Raw genomic sequence first — 19971 nt, 5'->3', positions numbered from 1 at the left:
ACTTTTCTTTTTATCTATGCTTTATTATTTTTTGTCTTTGCCAAGGAGCCATATGGACAATAGAATAGTACTATAAATTATGATTTTCAAAACCTAAATGTTCATTTGAAAAAATATATATAATACATACAAATATATATATATGTTTGTGCATCCAAAGATTTATAATATTAACCAAAAATGGGATTTGAAGGTGAGAGAGAAGAGAGAGAGAGAGAAATGGAACAAATTGTAGTACTTTTCTCTTGTACTTGGAACAACTGATTACAAGGTCAATAAACAAAATAAAAAACAAACAGTTTTCATGTAATAATTTATTTCATACAAAAAAATGTACCAAATCGATACAAAAAACACAATCAATATAAATTATTATTTATCATTAGTCAATAGTATTTATGCAAAATCTTTCATATTCTAAAATATATTTAAAGATTTTCATTTTATTATTAAAGCGTAAAACGTTGACACTAAAATGCGGCAATAATTATTTATATGAAACAATAAATAAGTACACATTATGAATAGAGCATTAGTCGTCTAGCGTCTCTTGAACCTTCTTCCACTTCTCCACCATATTGGACAAGGACTTGTTCTTGAGTCCAATACTAGTTGATATTTTAGTCTGTAACAAACAATTTAAAAATTCAAATTAATAGCACTATTCACATCATAATTTAGTTTTTTCCAAGGAAGATTTCTAAGCCTAAGGACGCTTGTCCACTATCCGGAATTCCATGTAATTCCGTGTAATTTTACCGTCCGGCACGTTAGTTAGCGTTTTAAAACGACGATTGGCTTGTGTTTTTGTCCATCTTTCTTCGAATCGAAGCTCCTGATCGGTGGGTGAACCCGTTGCGCGTAAATCCGATCACGCTAAACAGTCGTAGTCGTTTTTATTTTTCAAAACCGGACTGTCGGACGGTGAAATCCCGTGTAGTGGACAAACGCCCTAAGGATTCAGACCACCAAATAATAAATATTTATATCACTAAATTATTTTCTTATTTAGCTTTTATTTTTTATTTTTTTATTTTTTTATTTATTTTATTAGATTTTCACCCTAAGAACAATATATCAAGATGACTTACCACCTCGCACTAGCTAGCTTGAGTGATCACATTATATATCATACAACATATAAAGTATAATGGAATTACTGGAACAGTCCGTATACACAACTTTCCAAAATTAATGCAATGTAGATGTTCAATAATGGGCAGAATAAGAAATGTTGCAGTGTATAAAGTGATTGCTTAAGTCAGCCAGTGCCAGGTCAAAAACCCTAGGATGCTCAGACTTTGACATTCTTTTTTAATTTAAAAAAAAATGCTTTGTCTCTCTTTAGACATTTATTATATAATTTAAGATTTGGAATTCAAAAATAAATAAAAAGTAAAGACCCACCCAACGATTAAAAAAAATCGTTACCATATTTAATTAACACACTTCGGACGGGAAAAGTATTTCTACCTGTTCGTACGATTGATGCTTAAGGATGGCAAGGGTATTTTTACCTTCTGCGCCGGCCTCATTTCAAATACAGAAAAGAAGGAATTAACCAATATTTTTATATGAATATTATGACAATCTCTATATTAAGGTCATAACTATATGTACATAATTATCATATCCCGTCGCCAGCGGTCTGCAGGCATAAAAAATAGCCGTCCTAAATGTGTTCATACAATTTCAAATGTGCATAACGACTGGTCTATGATCCTGACTTGGTAAAGAATTTTATCAAGCCAGATGTGTGCTGCGAGAAAGAGTAAAATATTACCTTAGCCTTCTTCTTCTTCTTATCTTGAGGGTTATCAGCCCCACTGGGCGCCGGCACCTTGGCCGGTAGCACCGCCGGGGGCTCGGCAGGCTGTGGCGGGGGTATGGTGGGAGCTGGAGCGGGCGGCACAGTCTCGAGGTCAGCCAGGTCTGAGTAGAAGCTGTCTAGCGCGGCGCAGAGGGCCTCGTCCTTGGGGGGCGGCGGCGCGATTAGTGGCGGAGAAGGCGGACGGGGGGCGGGCGCTTTCTGTAGCAGAAAAAACGTATACAACATTTGAATACTATTAAAGTCGGGTAGTTTCCATCAAATGTAATTTATCTAAATTAAGAGCGAGTGTAAAATGTTGATTTGTCCGCTTCCATAGTGTAATGGTCAGCACGCTCGCTTACTGTTCTGGAGGTCCCGGGTTCGATTCCCAGGTGGGGGGTCAAATAAATATATGATTTTTTTCACTCTAATATTTATTCAATATTACCTGAAGCGGAAGGCTGATCACCTTTCCTTCATGTGTTAATGATCAAGATAACACTGCATTTAAATGATGAAGTGCCTTCCAGATAAAGGTTAGAAGAAAAAAAGAAGAAGAAAGTTTCTATCGAATGTAATTTATCTAAATTAAGGGCGAATGTAAAATGTAAATTTAATAATTGAGTCCATTGAAGTTGTGCTCTTAATACATTACCCACGATTGGCACACAATCCGTGACACCTTTGATAATGCCCAAAGCATGTCTGGCACTAATGTGACACAAATGTGACAACTTATTCAAAATACGATGACCTGATTCATATAAAGTAGTGTAAAATATAAAAATGTACATATGTACAGATTATACAGTATCTACTCAATGAATTAGGGCCACCCAGAATTTCGCGCAATTTCTCAATTCAATCAGGAATAACTCAGAGAAAACCTTGAATTAAACAACATTGAATTTTATTTACACATGAACACTTTATTACGCTTAAATAATGCATATATTTTCATATAAATATAGTTAGTATTTAGTATTTCCACCTTTGGCAGAAATAACTGCCTCAATTCTTTTTGGCATACTTAAAATGCACTGTTTTATCATGTTTTTTATTTCTTCGTCTTCTGACCAAATTTTTTGAATATTTTTTTTTAGACAGTCTTCTGTCGGATTTGGAAATGAGTATACCTTATTTTTTAACATGCTCCATACGTTTTCCATAGGATTAAGGTCCGGAGAATTTCCAGGTCAGGGGAGCAAAGGCAGATTTTTGTTAGACAAAAATTTTATTATTGATTTAGCCCGGTGGCAAGGTGCCCCATCCTGCATGAAGGTGTATGGACCTTCTGTTGGGTCGAGTGTATGGTAGAAGGGCAATAAAATTCGTTCGAGGACCTGCTTATGGGAATTTTGGTTCATTGTTCCTTCCACGAAAAACAACGGCCCAGGTAAATTGTTAATAATACATGACCATATCATTGTTGCAGGGGGGTGTTTGATAACTTTTACCACACATGCCTCATTGTAACGTTCCATTGGTGTTCTCCTGACGAATCGACGGCTCTCTGTCACGGCTTCTAACCGGCACTCATCACTAAAGATGACCTGAAAAATAATGAAAATTTAAGTTTAATTCAAATATATAAGTTTATTTACTAAAATGATATGTTGAAAATTAAATTTAAATAAATACCTTTTTCCAATCATCCACCGAGTAATTTCGATGTAGCCTGGCCCATTTTAATCGATCCGCTTTCATTCGTGGTGTCAATTTTGGTACTTTTACAGGGCGCCTGCATTTCAGATTTACTTCGCAAAGACGTCGCCTCAGTGTTGATACCGATATATTTAAACCCTCTTCTTCCAATTTTATTTTTAATGTTTTTGCTGATGCACTACGGTTTTCTAAGGCACTTTGAACGATTTTTCGATCAGTCCTCGGTGTTGTTTTTCTAATCCTACGACAGTTCTTTCGCCGATTGCTGGTGGCGGGTGACTGATTTTTTATTGATTTTGAAATTCTGTCCACTGTTTGACGAGAAACGTTTTCTTGTTTTGAAATTTCTCTATTAGATAGTATTCCTAATTTCAGTATCACTATAACACTAGACTTTTTTTCCTCAGAAATGTCTTTACTTTTTCCCATTTTGCCTTTTCAAAAAAAACACTTGTGTTTGCAAAAAAAATTTATACTTTATGAACTAAAATTAAAAATTAAGTTTTTTTCACAAGACACGATAACTATATAACCTCTCTGAACAAAACAACAACCAGAACTCAAGAAACTTCACTAATAAATGAGATAGGACTATTTTTTGAACTTTCAACTCTCAGTCTACCTGTGCTAATTAGGGACCTTTCTCAGAAAAAGGGTTTGAAATTTTGTAAAGGCTTAAAAAATCCAGGTATATTTTACATATTATTGAAGGTAATACACATGACATTAGATGTCAATAGAAAACTTAAAGTATTTATGTAAAATAAATATAATAATCCAAAAGATTTCAGAGTATTCAAAAAAATAATGGGTGGCCCTAATTCATTGAGTAGATACTGTATTTGTATTATTTAAATGGTAGCACTTACACCACTTTTCCATCAATCACTGAAATTTAACAAGTCTTCAAAAAAATATTGAGGATTTTTCCATTTTCTGTATTTGCACTTTTATTTGTTAAACATACCAATGCAATAGAATAAAGAAGTTTTCTTTTAAAACCACAAACTAAACCATTGTTTTCTTTTGGCAGAAAAATTTGTTTCATAATTCATTTGTAATTTCATTCACACTTGACACAAAAACCCTGTTTATTGACAGACCTGCTTCACATTGGCTCGCTTCCAATCTTCACTGGTGATTAAGGGTGGCGGTGGCGCCAAGGGAGGGGATATAGTTCCGGGCGGCAAAGGTTCTGAAGAACAGCTGAAATTACCAAAATCAACACTGAAAAACTATTTCTTCAGTAGGCAAATATTTACAGATTAGATATATTTATTTCAATATTATAGGTATCTCAACTTAAGACGCAATATTTATTGTTTTTATACAAAAGAAGATGGTAGTCTGAACATCCCAGGGTTTACAGCCAGGATTCCATCTTCTTTCATATTAAAATGGCAGATGTTTCGTCTCAAGTTAAGACACGTATAATATTGACACATGGTTTGCAAGCAACGCTTAAAAACGTCTCTTACATACTGTAAGTAGAGCGCGAGACCTTTTAAATTTTGCAGAAATAAATAATTTATGAAAAAATTGGGGATAAAATCACCAATTTATAAACGTTTCTCAGTGTGTGCGTGCCGTGGTGTGGTTTGTGTATACGCACATGTTAGCACACATAGTAGTGCGCAGATCGTCTTACGCGGTAGTCGTGTCGCTGCGCTAGCTATTGCGGCTACTTGCAGTGTATTTTTTTCTCGTTTTCAGATACTTACCAGAGCTAACATTACAAAATTGTTACAATTCAACTTCAACTTTGGTCAATAAAAGCAACATTTAGGAATATTCACATTTTTCCCCATTTTTAAACCACAAATTCATATAGTGTTCAAAATACGTATCACCAGTGCACGCGTAAGTTTTTAGCACCGTTAGAGAAAGCTTGATTTGTCCGCCTCCGTGGCGTAATGGTCAGCACGCTCAGCTACCATACTGGAGGTCCCGGGTTCGATTCCCAGGAGAGATCAAATAAATATTTAAGATTTTTTCACTCTAATATTTATTCAATATTACCCTGGACTGATCACTTTTCCTTCATGTGTTAATAATCAAGATAACACTGCGTTATTTTTTTTATTTTGTTTTTTATTACTTAATATGGTTACAAAGTTTTTTTTTTTAATAATGTTAGTTCATTTTCTACTTACAATCTTAAAATTAAAAACGTAGTTCTCTCCAAAAAAGAGGCGAAGCTCTTGTGCTTGGAGAGGGACTTACACTTGTTTTACAATTTACAATTTATTTTTATTGAATTTTTTTTTTCTTTCGTAGCCAGTTTTATTAGTCCCTCACCTGGTTTGGACGGTTGGTGGGGGAGGGGGCGGAGGCGGCGGGGGCGGGGGCTGCTCGGGGGGCAGCGGCAGCTCGGCGGGCGGGGGGGGCGGCGGCGGCGGCGTGGTGCAGATGTCCATGTCCTCCAGCCCGGGGTACTGCCACTGCTGCTGCCCGCTCACCTCGTGCTCGTACACGTAGCAACCCGACTCACTACACACACAACACACCGCCGGTCAAACATTGCGCCTGCACCACCCAGTCGCTCATACGCAAGGCAGATTGTAATCTTGCATGTAACACTTCAAGGAATACAAAATTACTTTATAATTAAAATATAACTTTGTTTTAAAATCACTATTTATATTTTATTATTTATTGTTTCGGCATTCACTTTGCGGTAAGTCATGATGAAATTGTAAAAGGAAAACACTTGTTTTTTTTACCACTTGAGTTTATTTTACTATGATGACTAATTTCCGAAGCTATGCTTCCATCTTTAGGTCTAAATGTAAACTGTTTACATTTAGACCTGAAGATAAAGACATAGCTTCCGAAAATAGTTGTCGTAAAAAAATTAACTGAAGTGGTAAAAAAACAACTGTTTTTCTTTTACGATTTTATTATAACTTAATTATAATGTCTACTGGTTTCGAAGCTAAACGCTTCTTTTTCAAGACTGATTAATACTTGAATTAATCTTGAAAAAGAAGCAGTTAGCTTCGAAACCGGTAGACATTATAATTAAGTTATGATAAAATATTTAGTGATTTTTAAACAAAGTTATATTTTCATTATAAAATGGAAAATCATAAAAGTTATTGCTTCAAATATAAATTATAGAAAATTACTTCACTTTCTCTAAATACCTGCACCCGATAATAGAGGGAACGATTGAGGGAACAAATGCCAGAGGATGCCCACGCAGTGAATATCTTTGCGACTTTTACGACGACATGGGCGGTTTGACGTATGAGAAGCAGAAGAGGGTTTCGCAAAGTAGGTGTCATTTGTTGCTGCAGACCAATCCACAGGATTGAGACAAAAGAAGAAATACCACTTTCTAACAACTTTAGTTTTTACATTTTTCAATGTGAAATCAACATTTACACCCACGGAATTTGATTACAGAATTAAAATACTAACGCATTATGGGTGGGCACCTGATCATAAAAGACAAAGTAGAAGGTTGACAAGGTGTGGAAAAGGCAAATCTGGCTCCAGAAAATAAGGGAAAATCTAGGGAAAATTACTGATAGTCGATGTCAGGGGGACCTGTCATGACACATAAAGAAGAAGTATAATTCATATCGCTCACTCCTTTCAAGAACGTCATAAATAAAAAATCGTAAATTTTCAGTTGTGCATGGTTTTCGGAATGCCCAGAAAATGTACTATATCCCAGCAAAAGTGGCATATTTTTAACTTAATATTTACCCGCTACAGGGCAGAAAGTGTTGTTTTTGCATTTTGAAGAAAAGGTATGTTTTAATTATTTTTTTAAATATACTAAATATTTTTCAAATGGGGAAAAAACCTTCAGGTTTAACCTAAAAAGATCCGTTGCACAGTAAAAAGTTCAATAAGTGGCTTGATATTTATTTTTAATACATTGTATTATATTTTTAAACTTTAAAAACGTTCTCCTGAAAAATCAAGTTTTTTGATTTTTGACGTTCTTGAAAGGAGGGGGCGATATATTCAAGGGGAAAATGTAAAAATTACAAAATTTATTTTTTATTGCAAATTGTTAAAGTAATTTTGTACAAATTGAAGTATTACATGCAACATAATAATTGGAAACAAAAAATAATACTTAGCATTATGTCGTATTCACTATCAACTTATACAGAGTCCAATGATTATCGCGGTATGAAATTGGATACAAAGACTCGATCAAAGTTTAAGGATGTGTTTAGATTTAAGTATAATAAGAGGACGGTATTAGTCCATAGTGAAAATGTTATTGTTATTCTTGAGATGAGCTGTAAAATTAAAACTGAAGTAAAATGTAAGGGGAGATCAGACGGCAAGACATCAATAACTCCAAATACACTGAACTCCTTTTTTACATGTTTTTTTTACACAACTTTGAATAAGGTTCTATGCACATTTTGGTCATTTAACATTTCAAATTTTTAGGTAGTATTTTACGAAAATGGCACTCCATAAATGATTAAAAATAAATAAATAATATTTACAAAAAATAGGTTTAAAAGTAATTTATTCTAAATGGGTATGATGGGCGCCGTAGGGTAGACGCTAAGACAGCGAAACTGACGAAGCGGGTTCGATTCCCGCCTTTTGCAAAATAAATTCTTTATTTTAAAGATTTATTTTCAATTAATCTGGGTGTTTGTTCTGTTTTTCACATTTACCTTCCCTATCCTTACTATCCTACCTAGAGACAAGCCTCTAAAGGTAGAGGCTTTGTGTTTACCTTTAAAAAAAAATTAAAAATCTATGAGGTAAAGTTCAATATTGAAAATCATCTTTCAGTAACCATTGATTACTATCACATCCTTCGTACCGATTCACCAATGGCAGCTACACACCATAAAAGTATTGTCACTTTGCACATCAAATATTTCCAATGTCACAATCTACACGCATGAAGCATTTGCCACACTTACTCCACACATCAACTCGACAAGACATGTGTATCGCATTATAGTATGTAGTAAATTTGGTGAATTATATCATTTAAAGAGAGACATTGTTTTGTTCCCTCAAGTGAAATTCCAATTTAATGGAATTTGATTGGTTTTAAAATTTAAATACGCAAATGATACAAATAGTCATTTTCTCTTTTTTACACCACCATTTTACTATCTTTATAAGTACTGCGCTTGCCACTAATGTTGTCTGTTAATGATCACCCTAATATGTGATTATTTTTACAGTGTCTCTTTGGTTGGTTGATGCGCCAGTAACATTTTGTCACTCTGAGTAACAGCACATAGATATTAAAGATTTATCAAGTTCTATGATTGAATGTCATCTGTCATCTGTTGTTACAGACCAATCTGCAGGATTGAGACTAGAGATGATTGAATACCAAAAGGGTGAGAGGCATGAACATCATTTTTCTAATACTATGTTTTTGTAAACTAAATATGTATGACTAAGTATTGCACCCACCGCTTAGTCTAGCCAGAAACGATTACTATTATTAATCTAAACCTTTCCGGGAGTATGGACGTAAATGAACATTGTTGCGAATTTTCCTCAAAGGAGTATCGACGTTAATGAACGTCAAAGTCTATCTGTCAGTTGGTATGATGTAATTTGCACAGTAATGACATCTATGGATATTTGTATTTAACTTTGTAATAAAATAAAACCTAGAGATGGTGATCTTTATTTTTTATTTAAACTATTCTTACATAATTTCTATCTAACCATAACTAACTAACCATCACGCCGCTTCTCCGCAGGGGTAGGCAGAGAGAATGGAGCGCCACACCACTCTGTCCTTGCAAACATTCTTCGCCTCTTCCACGTTCATGCATCTCCTCATACATACCCGCCGATTGTTACGACTCCTAAACTGACCTATACCTGACCGTGCCATGTTTTTCTCGCTCTTCCTGTGCTTCTTTTCCCAATAACATTCGCCTCATATATTTGTTTTACCGTTCTTTCCTCACTCATTCGTTCTACATGTCCAAATGTTTTTTTTTTTTTTTTTACATAAAATCTTTGTACTATGAAGATTTTCATCTTCATAATACAAAGATTTTATTTTTAAAAAATACATATTTAATGTTTAAAAAAAACCCACTCCCCAGAGAAAGTCGGACATCAATTATTGTACTCCTGGAAAGGTTAATAGAGCGATGAGAATACCAAATAATATTGTACTACGGCATATGGTGAGATTGGAATAAAACTAAAAACAAAAATTATTTTATAATAGTCCTACAATAGCTAATACCCTGTGTCTTGTTTATTTTTGGTGAATAATATTTTTCATTACGTAAATGTTGCATGGAACCTTATGACTCTGGTGTAGTAAAACTGCCGATATCGATAAAAAACAGTGAGATTTAATTGCAATTTTGTTTCTCTCGAGTTCTGGAAAATTACCCCCATCGTTCTTGACCTGATAACAGAGAACAAAGCATAAGATCAAATAGTAAAGAAATTCTTATAGCATTCTTAACAACTTACCAACGGAGAAATACCCATCATTACCGCCCGCCGTGTTAGTTCCGGCATCTTCTTCACTCTTGAGTCTTCAAACTCCGGAGCGTGTAAGCTGTTCATCTTTATTTTAATCACGAAGTCGGACAACTTCTACTTCGACGCCTGATAATGGTAACTTTTAAATAATCTTTCAAGTCAAAACTCGCAACTGTTTAATATTCCCCGATAAATAAGATTTTTCACCCGCACCCAATTTTACCCAATTCACAAATTCCACGTGACGAAGTACAAAACCAAATGTTGACCGTTTGAATAATTGAATCAAACACTGGATGGAAAAATAACAAAATATCCATTATCCATATCCATTAACAAGGCATATAACAGTTGAAAATAACTTTATTGAAAACATCACAGATTACATTATCACAGCTTGAAAACACAATTGTTAATTACAATGTCCTTTATCTAATTATATTTACTATAGTATAAATATCACTCCTATTTAAAAATAATAAAAAAAACCTAATGAAACTTGTGTAATTATTTAATGTTTATTTTTTTGAACCCTAATTTGTATACCTGCATATTTTTTTTAAAAGAGTAATTATATTATTATTATACTTGAAAAAATGCTATAAAAAATATTTGGTTACAGTTTACATTTCCAAAAACTGATCATATTGTTTAGCTAAAGTTTTACGATTCACTATTTTTCACTTTTAACAAAACCTCAGAATAACATTTAATCTAAAATAACGTTAATAGTTACGTGCAGTATCAAATTTTCACTTTAACAGTAGAAATAATAATAGTAGAGTTTTCGTCAAAAACCAGTGAATTGAAAGTGAAAGAGAATATATTGAAGATTGAAAAAAAAACTTTGTTTACCTTAATTTTTAAAAAAAAGTGTTCTTTAAAAAACAACAAATTTCGTATGGGATGACCAATACATATTATGCATTATAAAATTAAATTAAATTAAAAAAAAAAAAAAAAATTAATAAATAAATAAATAAATAAATAAATAAATAAATAAATAAATAAATAAATAAATAAATATATATATATATATATATATATATATATATATATATATATATATATATATATATATATATATATATATATATATATATATATATATATATATATATATATATATATATATATATATATATATATATATATATATATATATATATATATATATATATATATATATATATATATATATATATATATATATATATATATATATATATATATATATATATATATATATATATATATATATATATATATATATATATATATATATATATATATATATATATATATATATATATATATATATATATATATATATATATATATATATATATATATATATATATATATATATATATATATATATATATATATATATATATATATATATATATATATATATATATATATATATATATATATATATATATATATATATATATATATATATATATATATATATATATATATATATATATATATATATATATATATATATATATATATATATATATATATATATATATATATATATATATATATATATATATATATATATATATATATATATATATATATATATATATATATATATATATATATATATGTAAAATATAAAAGACTTTCCTATAATTTAAAAAATGCATTATTTTTTTTAAGTAGAACTGTTATACTGAGGTTTTACTTCAAATTAAAAATGACAAATAAACATGCTTGTAAACTTAAGTGGATTGATAATGAAATTCTATTTAAAGATTTATAAAAAAAATCCTAATTTGGCAAATGTTAAATCACCACTATATATATTTTTTAAAGCAAATTAGTTTTTTCTATTACAGTTACTTGAATTTCTGAATTTAAGAAATTAAGATCAATAGCATTACTCGCCAAAGGCATTCGCAAATGCCTTCAGCGAACAATCAGAATCCAAAAGTAGACTAAAAAAATATGTTCGATTGAATAAATTCAGGAATGTACGGACACCAAGTTAGGGGATGGTGTTTGATTGTAGAATGATTGGGAGTGGTGTTGGTACCTGCTGAAGGTGCAAGTCCACTGGGGCGGCGCCGCATGCAGCTCCAGCCGGGAGAGCTCTGCGCCCGCCGTGTCCAGCCAACCACTGAGGTACGGCTTAAGTCCACTGGACTTGGCAACAGCCCAAAGGGTCTGGAAAAACCATAAACAAAATTATTAGGTTATCAATCCTTTTAATTTGTAGCATAAAATATTGTATTTTATAGACATGTTTTTTTTTACTTATTTGTAGAATGTGATTGTGTGGCTCACATTAATAACAATAATTAAAATTTATTATTGGTATATATGCAGTTTTAAAATTGACAATAATAAAGCAAAAAAATATTTAAAGTTACCAAGATGGGGAAAATATTTTTCGAATTTTTAATAATTTTCTATATACAAACTGATTTGGCAATATTTCAAAAGTAATTTCAATTTTTTTTAGCCAAATAACAAAAGCTGTCATTAATTATTTATTAGGAGTGACTGAAATTTTGTGATATATTTTTTTGATGATCATTGTTTAAATTAATAAGGGTTTACTACATATGAGGCCTTACACTCAACCAAAATTATTTACATACATACAACCTTTTCCAAATGTTATTGACTCATACTGTAATGAAAAGTTGAGGCAATGCACGACTCATTTCAAGTACAGTAAAGGTTGACTTAGGTACCCCTTTATCTTAGGGGGGGGGTGATGTTTTAAATTGAATTTTTACATTTTAACTAGCGGAAATGACTGAAATGAGTCATTTAAAATTGAATTACAATTTAAAAACATTAACTTCCCAATAACGTCTCCTCCGATAATGTGGTACCTATCTCAGCGTTTTGTAACAAATGCGAATCTGATCAGTAATTCAAATCAAGAAATAGGGGGAATAAATAAGGAAATATTGGTAATCACCTGGAGCTCAATGTACAGCTGTTGGAGGGGCGGCACGGGAGGAAGACTTTGAGTCAAGAATTTCAACTTGGCCTCAATTAAGGATTTCTTATCTTCAATAGAATCGGTGACAACCGTTTTCCCTTCATTCTCAGCTACCGTCGGTGTTAAAGTCTCTCCTTTGTGGAACATAATGTTCCCCTTCTTAAAATTGGAATAAATATTTTTCTTGGAGTTGTTGAAATCTCTCTCATTCAGGTCGGGCTGAAAACCGAGACCCATTCTCTCACCAGATGCCTCAAAGTTCTGTGCATATTTCGTTGTGTAGATTAAATCTCGCTTGGTTGCGGTTTCAGATGTGCCAACAGCTGGTGTTTCTTCTACAGCTTGTCTCTTGACGGGAAGAATATCCAAGGCGATCCGTCTTTTTCTTTTGAACGCCGCACTTTCCACTCCACCTATAGACGGATCCACTTGATATTTATTAAACATTTTGTTTTCTGGAGCTTGATCGATTGGCTGCTGTAGCTTGATTTCATTACTTGGAGTTATATCCTGAGATCCTTCTATTATATTCGTATTCACCTGTTGGTTTTCACAACTCACTTCAACATTCGTCGATTCCTGCTTGGCTAACGAACCGGATATTTCGTCAACACTTTTCACACTCGGAAATAAGGGTTTTAAAGGCATCAGGTCCGGTTTCGATTGCGATGTCTCTTCTGCGGTGAAAGCCGACTTGTTGGAAACTGATTCCGTGGAGCAAACGGTTTCAGAAGCATCAGAAGAGATTACCGGTTGATCGATGGGTTGTTCTTTTTCGATTTGTGCGATTAAATCATCGACATCCATATCTAGGGCGGTGTGACTTTTAGCGGGAGGAGGAGATCCCGCCGGAGTACGAGGACTCTTTACAGGACTCTGCCCGCGGGAATTGGGTGTCGTCCCACTTTTCGGAGAACCGACAAGGTATTTTATTTCACTAGGGACGAGTTCACCAAGTTTTTTCAGCAGTTGCGTCTTGGCCTCCATTAACTTTTCTAAATTATCAGTTTCTATAGGCTCCAAACTTTTATTGTCTGAGAAGATGGTGTTTTCCGATCTTTTTTCATCATCCCCTTCAAGTGATGACTAAAAAAAAAATATTAGTATGTAATTTATACAAACACAGCCCCTTAGACTCACTTCAATAATGTCTTATTTATTTTTAACAATAAATAGGTCTAAACACAAATCACAGTAAATATAGAAAATCAAGAATCAAGTCTTTTTAAGGTGAGGTGTGATGTGTCATTACATGAAGTGATGGATATTAAAATCAGAAGCAGGTGAATCTCAACAGACCCAAAGGTTAAGGAGACTCTAACCAGCAAGTCATCATCAATCATTAACAAAGCCTCAGATTGAAAACTTAACCATCACAAAAATAGCTGATGAATTTCAACATATTTTCAGTTAAATGTTATCATCACAGGCTTAATTATAAAAAAATAGTAATAAGATAATAAAATTTATAAACCTTGACAGCAGCGACATTTTGGTCCTCCATATCCTGAGATTTGGGCAACACATTTTCTCCATTAACAATAATGGCTTCAGTCACGTCAGATTCTTTAATTGCTACGCCAACCTTGGTCGGCTCAATTATAGGTGGATCTGTAACTACAGCAGAAGATGGTATCGATAGATCAGATTTCAAAGGCTGATCTGAAACGGAGACTGTCAAATTATTGTCTTCTAAATTACACGGACCAATAACTGGAGTGATGTTTGAAGATTCAGGGCGACACGGTGCTACGGGTAATTTTGGGGCAATCGGTTTCGGTAACTCGGGACCGAACGATTGAACAGATGCTGTAGGAACCGGTTTGGGACCAAAAGTTACGGGCATTTCTGGACCAAAAGTCTTGGCAGGCTTTGCAACATTGTTGGTTTTCTCTTTTGGCTTTGGTTTTGCATGTGGAGGATACACCCGCACAACGGACCTTCTTTTAGATTCCTCATCATCAGAACCAGAATCCGAATTGTAATAAGATGTTATCAACTCGATTCTCCTGTAAAAAAAATAGTACATTAATTAAATGTATGATAAACAAGTAAAAAAATACCCATCAGGGATATAATAATTGATTATTCGTTAAACATTCCTCGGCAGTTTTGTTGACACTGCACAAATAAATTAAGCCTTATTATATTATAGGGTTTTTCAAAAGCAATGATACAATTTTAAATGGTAAAAACAGCAACACACTATTATTTTTGGAAGTTTCTTATGTCATTCGTGTTCAGTAGATTACGCCATTTAATCATGGAAAGATACACGTTTGAACAATGTTCAGAAATTATTAAATTATTTTATCAAAATCGGTGTTCATTTGCGAATACAGTGAGAAATTTAAGAATAATTCATGGACGACATTATTCAGTTATTTGACTCACTATCTAAATGGTCCAGTCAATAAAGCTCCCAGATCTTATGATTTCTTTCTTTGGGGTTATTTTAGGTCACAAGTGTATGCTAATAATACAACAACAATTGACCAATTAAAGGACAACATTGAATGTGCTATTGCTGAGATACAGCCAAATTTATGTAAAAAAAAAATGAGGAAAATTGGATAGATAGAATGCAGTATGCCCAAAGAAGTTATGGTGCTCACATGAACGCTGTTATTTTTCATACATAATGGCATAATGTAACCTTTCAAATGAAACAAAAATTTGCATCTCACTGAATAATTTATGTGTTTCTTTTATTATTTTTTTTAATTGTCTCACTCTTAATGGAAAACTCTATAAATCTGTATTAGAAATAAATAATTAAAAAGTCATTACTCAATTTCTTCTTCACTGGAGGAATCCTCTTTAGGAACAGATTTTGGTACAGCTTGTTTCTGAGTAAGATTGAAGTTTTGGGCTGGAGGTAGTACCATTTGGGGAGCCATTACTGGTTTTCCTTCAAAATTAACAACAAAATTATTATCCTTGCTTAAACCATAATTAAGTTTTACACGTTGACTGCCAACTATGAGATAACTCGTAGATTGCGTTCTTTGCTAGAACGCCGACTACGAGTTATCTCGTACTGTGTTGTTTGCCATATTCATGCAGCTACGATAAAATTCCTAGTATATCAGTGCTAATATGGATAGATGGCGCATGGGAAGAGAACAAAAATCAATGCTGGCTTACATGAACAGAAAATTTATTAATAAATGAACAGAAAATAAAATTATAAAAGATTTATATAAAATCAAGAAGTAAAAGATTTTTTTTAAGGATTTGGCTTTTAAGACCGGAATCCTGAAAATTATCATGGCAGTCAATGTGTTAGAAAAAAATACAACATTAATATCATTAAACACAGGCTATATTGTTATATTTAAATAATTATAAAGTAGTACAATAAAAGCTTACTAATTCAAATTGAAGGGTCCGAAATAAAAATTTACTGAAGGGGTTGAAATAAAAATTTATTAATTTTTCACCGATGCACAGCGATGATTCAAAATTTGTATTTTTTGACAACAAAAAATCATAAGCATTATAAAGATACATCCAATTTTTTAATTGTTTTAAAATGTTGTCTTATTTTCATATTTCTTTTTTTATATATTAAAATAATCGTTGAAAAATCATCAGAAGGAGCAGAAAACGGAAATATTTTTAGAATTACACAATAACTTAAACTACAGTTATTTGAATCAATGAACCTTTACATTTGATTTTTAATATAGATTTGAAATGAACATATTTATGTATATGGGCCTACCGGCAGAAGGAACGCATGAAGGTAGATTCAAGGCCAGACCCGGAGGAGGTTCCCAGCTAACGGTGTTGGTAATCTGCTCCCAGTAGTACGGGAAGCCACTCGATGGATCCACACACATGGACCAAACTAAACAGTAAAATACCACACATTACACGCTTGTAATAATAATAATCTAATATTCAGATTGTGATGTGATTCCGTTACCGTTGCTAAAAGGGCACTTGTGTTTGCTTACTAAGATTGATGGCAATACGGCGTCTTTTAGAGTCAAAGTTAATTAAATTGAGGAGCCAGGAAGAAGATATAGCTACTACATCTCTACCGCAATTTATGCATTCATTACTTATATCGCTCACTCCTTTCAACAACGTCATAAATCAAAAAACTTAATTTTTCAGGAGAACGTTTTTTAAGTTTAAAAACATAATACAATGTATTAAAAATAAATGTCAAGCGACTTACTGAACTTTTTACTGTGCAACTTTTTAAGTAAAACCTGATGGTTTATTCTACATTTGTAAAATATTCAGTATATTAAAAAAAAAATTTAAGCAATATATTTTCTTCAAAATGCAAAAACAACTTTTCCTGCCCTGTAGCGGGTAAATATTTATTTAAAAATATGCCGCTTTCGCTGGGATAAAGTACATTTTCTAGGCATTCCGAAAATATGCACAACTGAAAATTGTCGATTACGTTAATTTAATAGCTTTTACGTTAATTTTTTTTTAAATAAAAATAAGTATCTGCACTTACTCGGTTGCTGGGTTAGATTAGCGGCATTATTAGGAATGCTCGGAGGAATCGGTGGTCCTTCATCTTCACTGTTACTGTCGGAGCCATAGTCTCCAAGTAATCCTGCCAAAGCTCCACTACCACTTTTAGTACTAGTTGGAACTGTATTCATTATATCTGAAAAGAATGTAAAAATTATTAATAGAAAATTCAAAGCAGGGGTTTTTTTTCATGTAACGCGGTGGAACGGCGTTCCGGCTTTTTTTTTCACGGATAAATTTTTAAAAAGTTTGCAAAATCAATTAGACGAAACAATATTTGTGGTTACGTAATTACAATACATATTTATATAATTCGTAAATATGATCAAATATGGTAGTGTAATGAATATTTAAATGATATTTGAATATTTTTTAGTGAGTTCCGGAAGTTATAAGAGTTCCAGAACCTTTTTTGTTGAAAAAAGCCCTGGGAAGATGCATTATACCTTGAAGCAGTCAAGGTGTAGTAGACGTTCAACCATCTATACTTAATTTTCCGTAAAAACATATTTTACAGTAATTCTCTAAGTTACAATCTTTCCCATAGTAAATATAAAGATACCAGATACACCACAAGCACTATCCAAATACAGATTTCAATTATTCATCCTCCTATAAAGAAAAAAGTTTTACCGCCATTGGGTGCGACAATTGGAGGTGTAAAAAAATATTTCTGCATATTTGTGACATGGCCGAGAAACCACAGTAAAAACAAGGATGTCATTAAAGTGACAGGAACAGGCGTTACGCAGGAGCGAATTTGTGGTATCGCTAATTTCCTCTAGTTGGAAGAACTGTCAGGGAATTCCTGTTAAGTTTAATTTGTTGATGTTTAATTTGATTGATATTTAAAAACGCCGAAAAGCGCAGTTAGCATGAAGTCACCCTATAATTATATGAACAGGTCCATAATGCGTAATCGTTCGACATGCCCATACAAATTTACAAACGAAACGGGAATCTACAGACATACATGGACTACGGTGCTGCTTATCATGACAAATAAATCAAAAAAAAAAACATTTCATACTTGCATATCTGGGGGATATCAACTTAGCAGCTGATGTAGATATTTTTATGAGTATAAATGGCCATAATCAAAATTTAAGGAACATTTTATACGTAAATGTATTTCTTTATTTACAAAAAAAAGGGTTTTTTAACTGATAAATAGCTTACTTGACCATACGGTGTTCTTTTTGTTCGGCTGATCGGTTTGCAAATCCAACACAGGTCGACGACCACCCGACCTTTTTTTCATGGTTATATACTCATTAAAACTATCTAAAACTTAGGATTTATAATTATGGGTTAAAAAAAACAATTTTGTAATTATAAATAATTGAAATGAGCTAAAATTAATAACCAGACGCAAAACCCGACATTACGAAAAAAACACCAAAAACTCAGCTCGAAATAAACCATAGATGACGACCACAGAAACAGTTAATGCAGACCACAGACTAACTAATTTATATAACCACAGACTAACCAATTATTATTACGACCACAGACTAAATAATTATTATGCTTGATGCAGACGGAGCCGGAATGTATGTGACGGCAATAATTTTTTTCCTTTATTGTCTCTAGTCCATCACGTTCACGTATGAATTTTAACACGCCGGTGATTTCGTGTCCAAGTTCGTGTCATAAATGTGAAAGAGCGGTATAATATAAACAAATTTGTGTTGGGTTGTGGTCCCGGGGTTAATGTCGCGGACTATTAATTCAGAGTTTCTCGGTTCGAATGCACTCTACCACAATTTGATACCTTTTACTTATAATGAGCCGCTTAGGCTCACAGAAATAGTATGAAACTGAAATATTTGTTTATATAATAATAACACTAATATTTCGCTTTTTTATAAAATTAAAAATAGCAAAAAAATGTTTTCCTCGCTATCCCAAAATTCGTGTGTGAACGTGATGGGCAAAAGACAATACAGAAAAATTACAGCCGCCATATGCATTCCGGCTCCGTCTGTACGTCTGAACCATAGACAATGCTGATCTGGATGGCCAATTCTCCGGTCCATAATATGAAATTGACTTCTCACCGAGTCAATCTCTCAATATCTGTTTCACGCGCTGTGAGGTAAGTAGCGTCATCCAGAGCAAAATGACATCGAGCTTCAATTTCAGGCAACAAATAAATCTGTTATCATGGCGTGAAAGCAAACATCAGTCACAGCAATGTTGTTCCCATTGTCTTTTTTTTTTTAACTGACAAATAATTCCTATGGCTTAAAAACTACACCAAACCATCGGGTCACTCATCATCATCATCATCCCCAATGTGACAATTTTGCTTGTTGACGTAGCCATTACTTAGTCAAAAGTGGACTCCATCGCTGAACAAAATTTGATCGAAAACAGTGAAACATGAAATTGAGTAATTTGTTAGCATTGTTTGAGGGTAAGTCTTTCAACTATAAAATGTCAAACAATACTGAAAAAAATACAGTTCAATACGACTCAAGCATGATCTGTCACTAAAATTCTATTCGGAAAAATCATCCTACAGAAAACTGTAACAAAATCTTGACTTTTTTAATCA

General features: G+C 32.9%; 1 protein-coding gene and 1 long non-coding RNA gene across 2 annotated transcripts; both read right to left on the bottom strand.

The window, feature by feature from the left end:
* Positions 1-299: 299 nt before the first annotated feature.
* On the bottom strand, positions 300-18849 carry LOC148312866 (uncharacterized). The gene is made up of 11 exons (XM_088272544.1): positions 18591-18849; positions 17392-17547; positions 16636-16761; positions 15699-15819; positions 14383-14917; positions 12885-13994; positions 11988-12118; positions 5774-5965; positions 4579-4681; positions 1784-2029; positions 300-625 (listed from the first exon to the last, which is right to left on the bottom strand). The coding sequence occupies exons 1-11, from the start codon at positions 18670-18672 to the stop codon at positions 533-535; spliced, it is 2895 nt and encodes a 964-aa protein (XP_088128670.1). The 5' UTR covers positions 18673-18849; the 3' UTR covers positions 300-532.
* On the bottom strand, positions 3177-3589 carry LOC148312867 (uncharacterized). The gene is made up of 2 exons (XR_015838735.1): positions 3452-3589; positions 3177-3363 (listed from the first exon to the last, which is right to left on the bottom strand). It is a non-coding gene; the product is annotated as an uncharacterized LOC148312867 (long non-coding RNA).
* Positions 18850-19971: the final 1122 nt, after the last annotated feature.

This window comes from Brachycentrus maculatus, unplaced genomic scaffold (genome assembly GCF_059751285.1).
Source record: "Brachycentrus maculatus isolate JH-2025_06_01 unplaced genomic scaffold, ASM5975128v1 h1tg000031l, whole genome shotgun sequence".
Classification (NCBI taxonomy): domain Eukaryota; kingdom Metazoa; phylum Arthropoda; class Insecta; order Trichoptera; family Brachycentridae; genus Brachycentrus; species Brachycentrus maculatus.
This window is presented reverse-complemented; position numbering and strand designations above follow the sequence as displayed.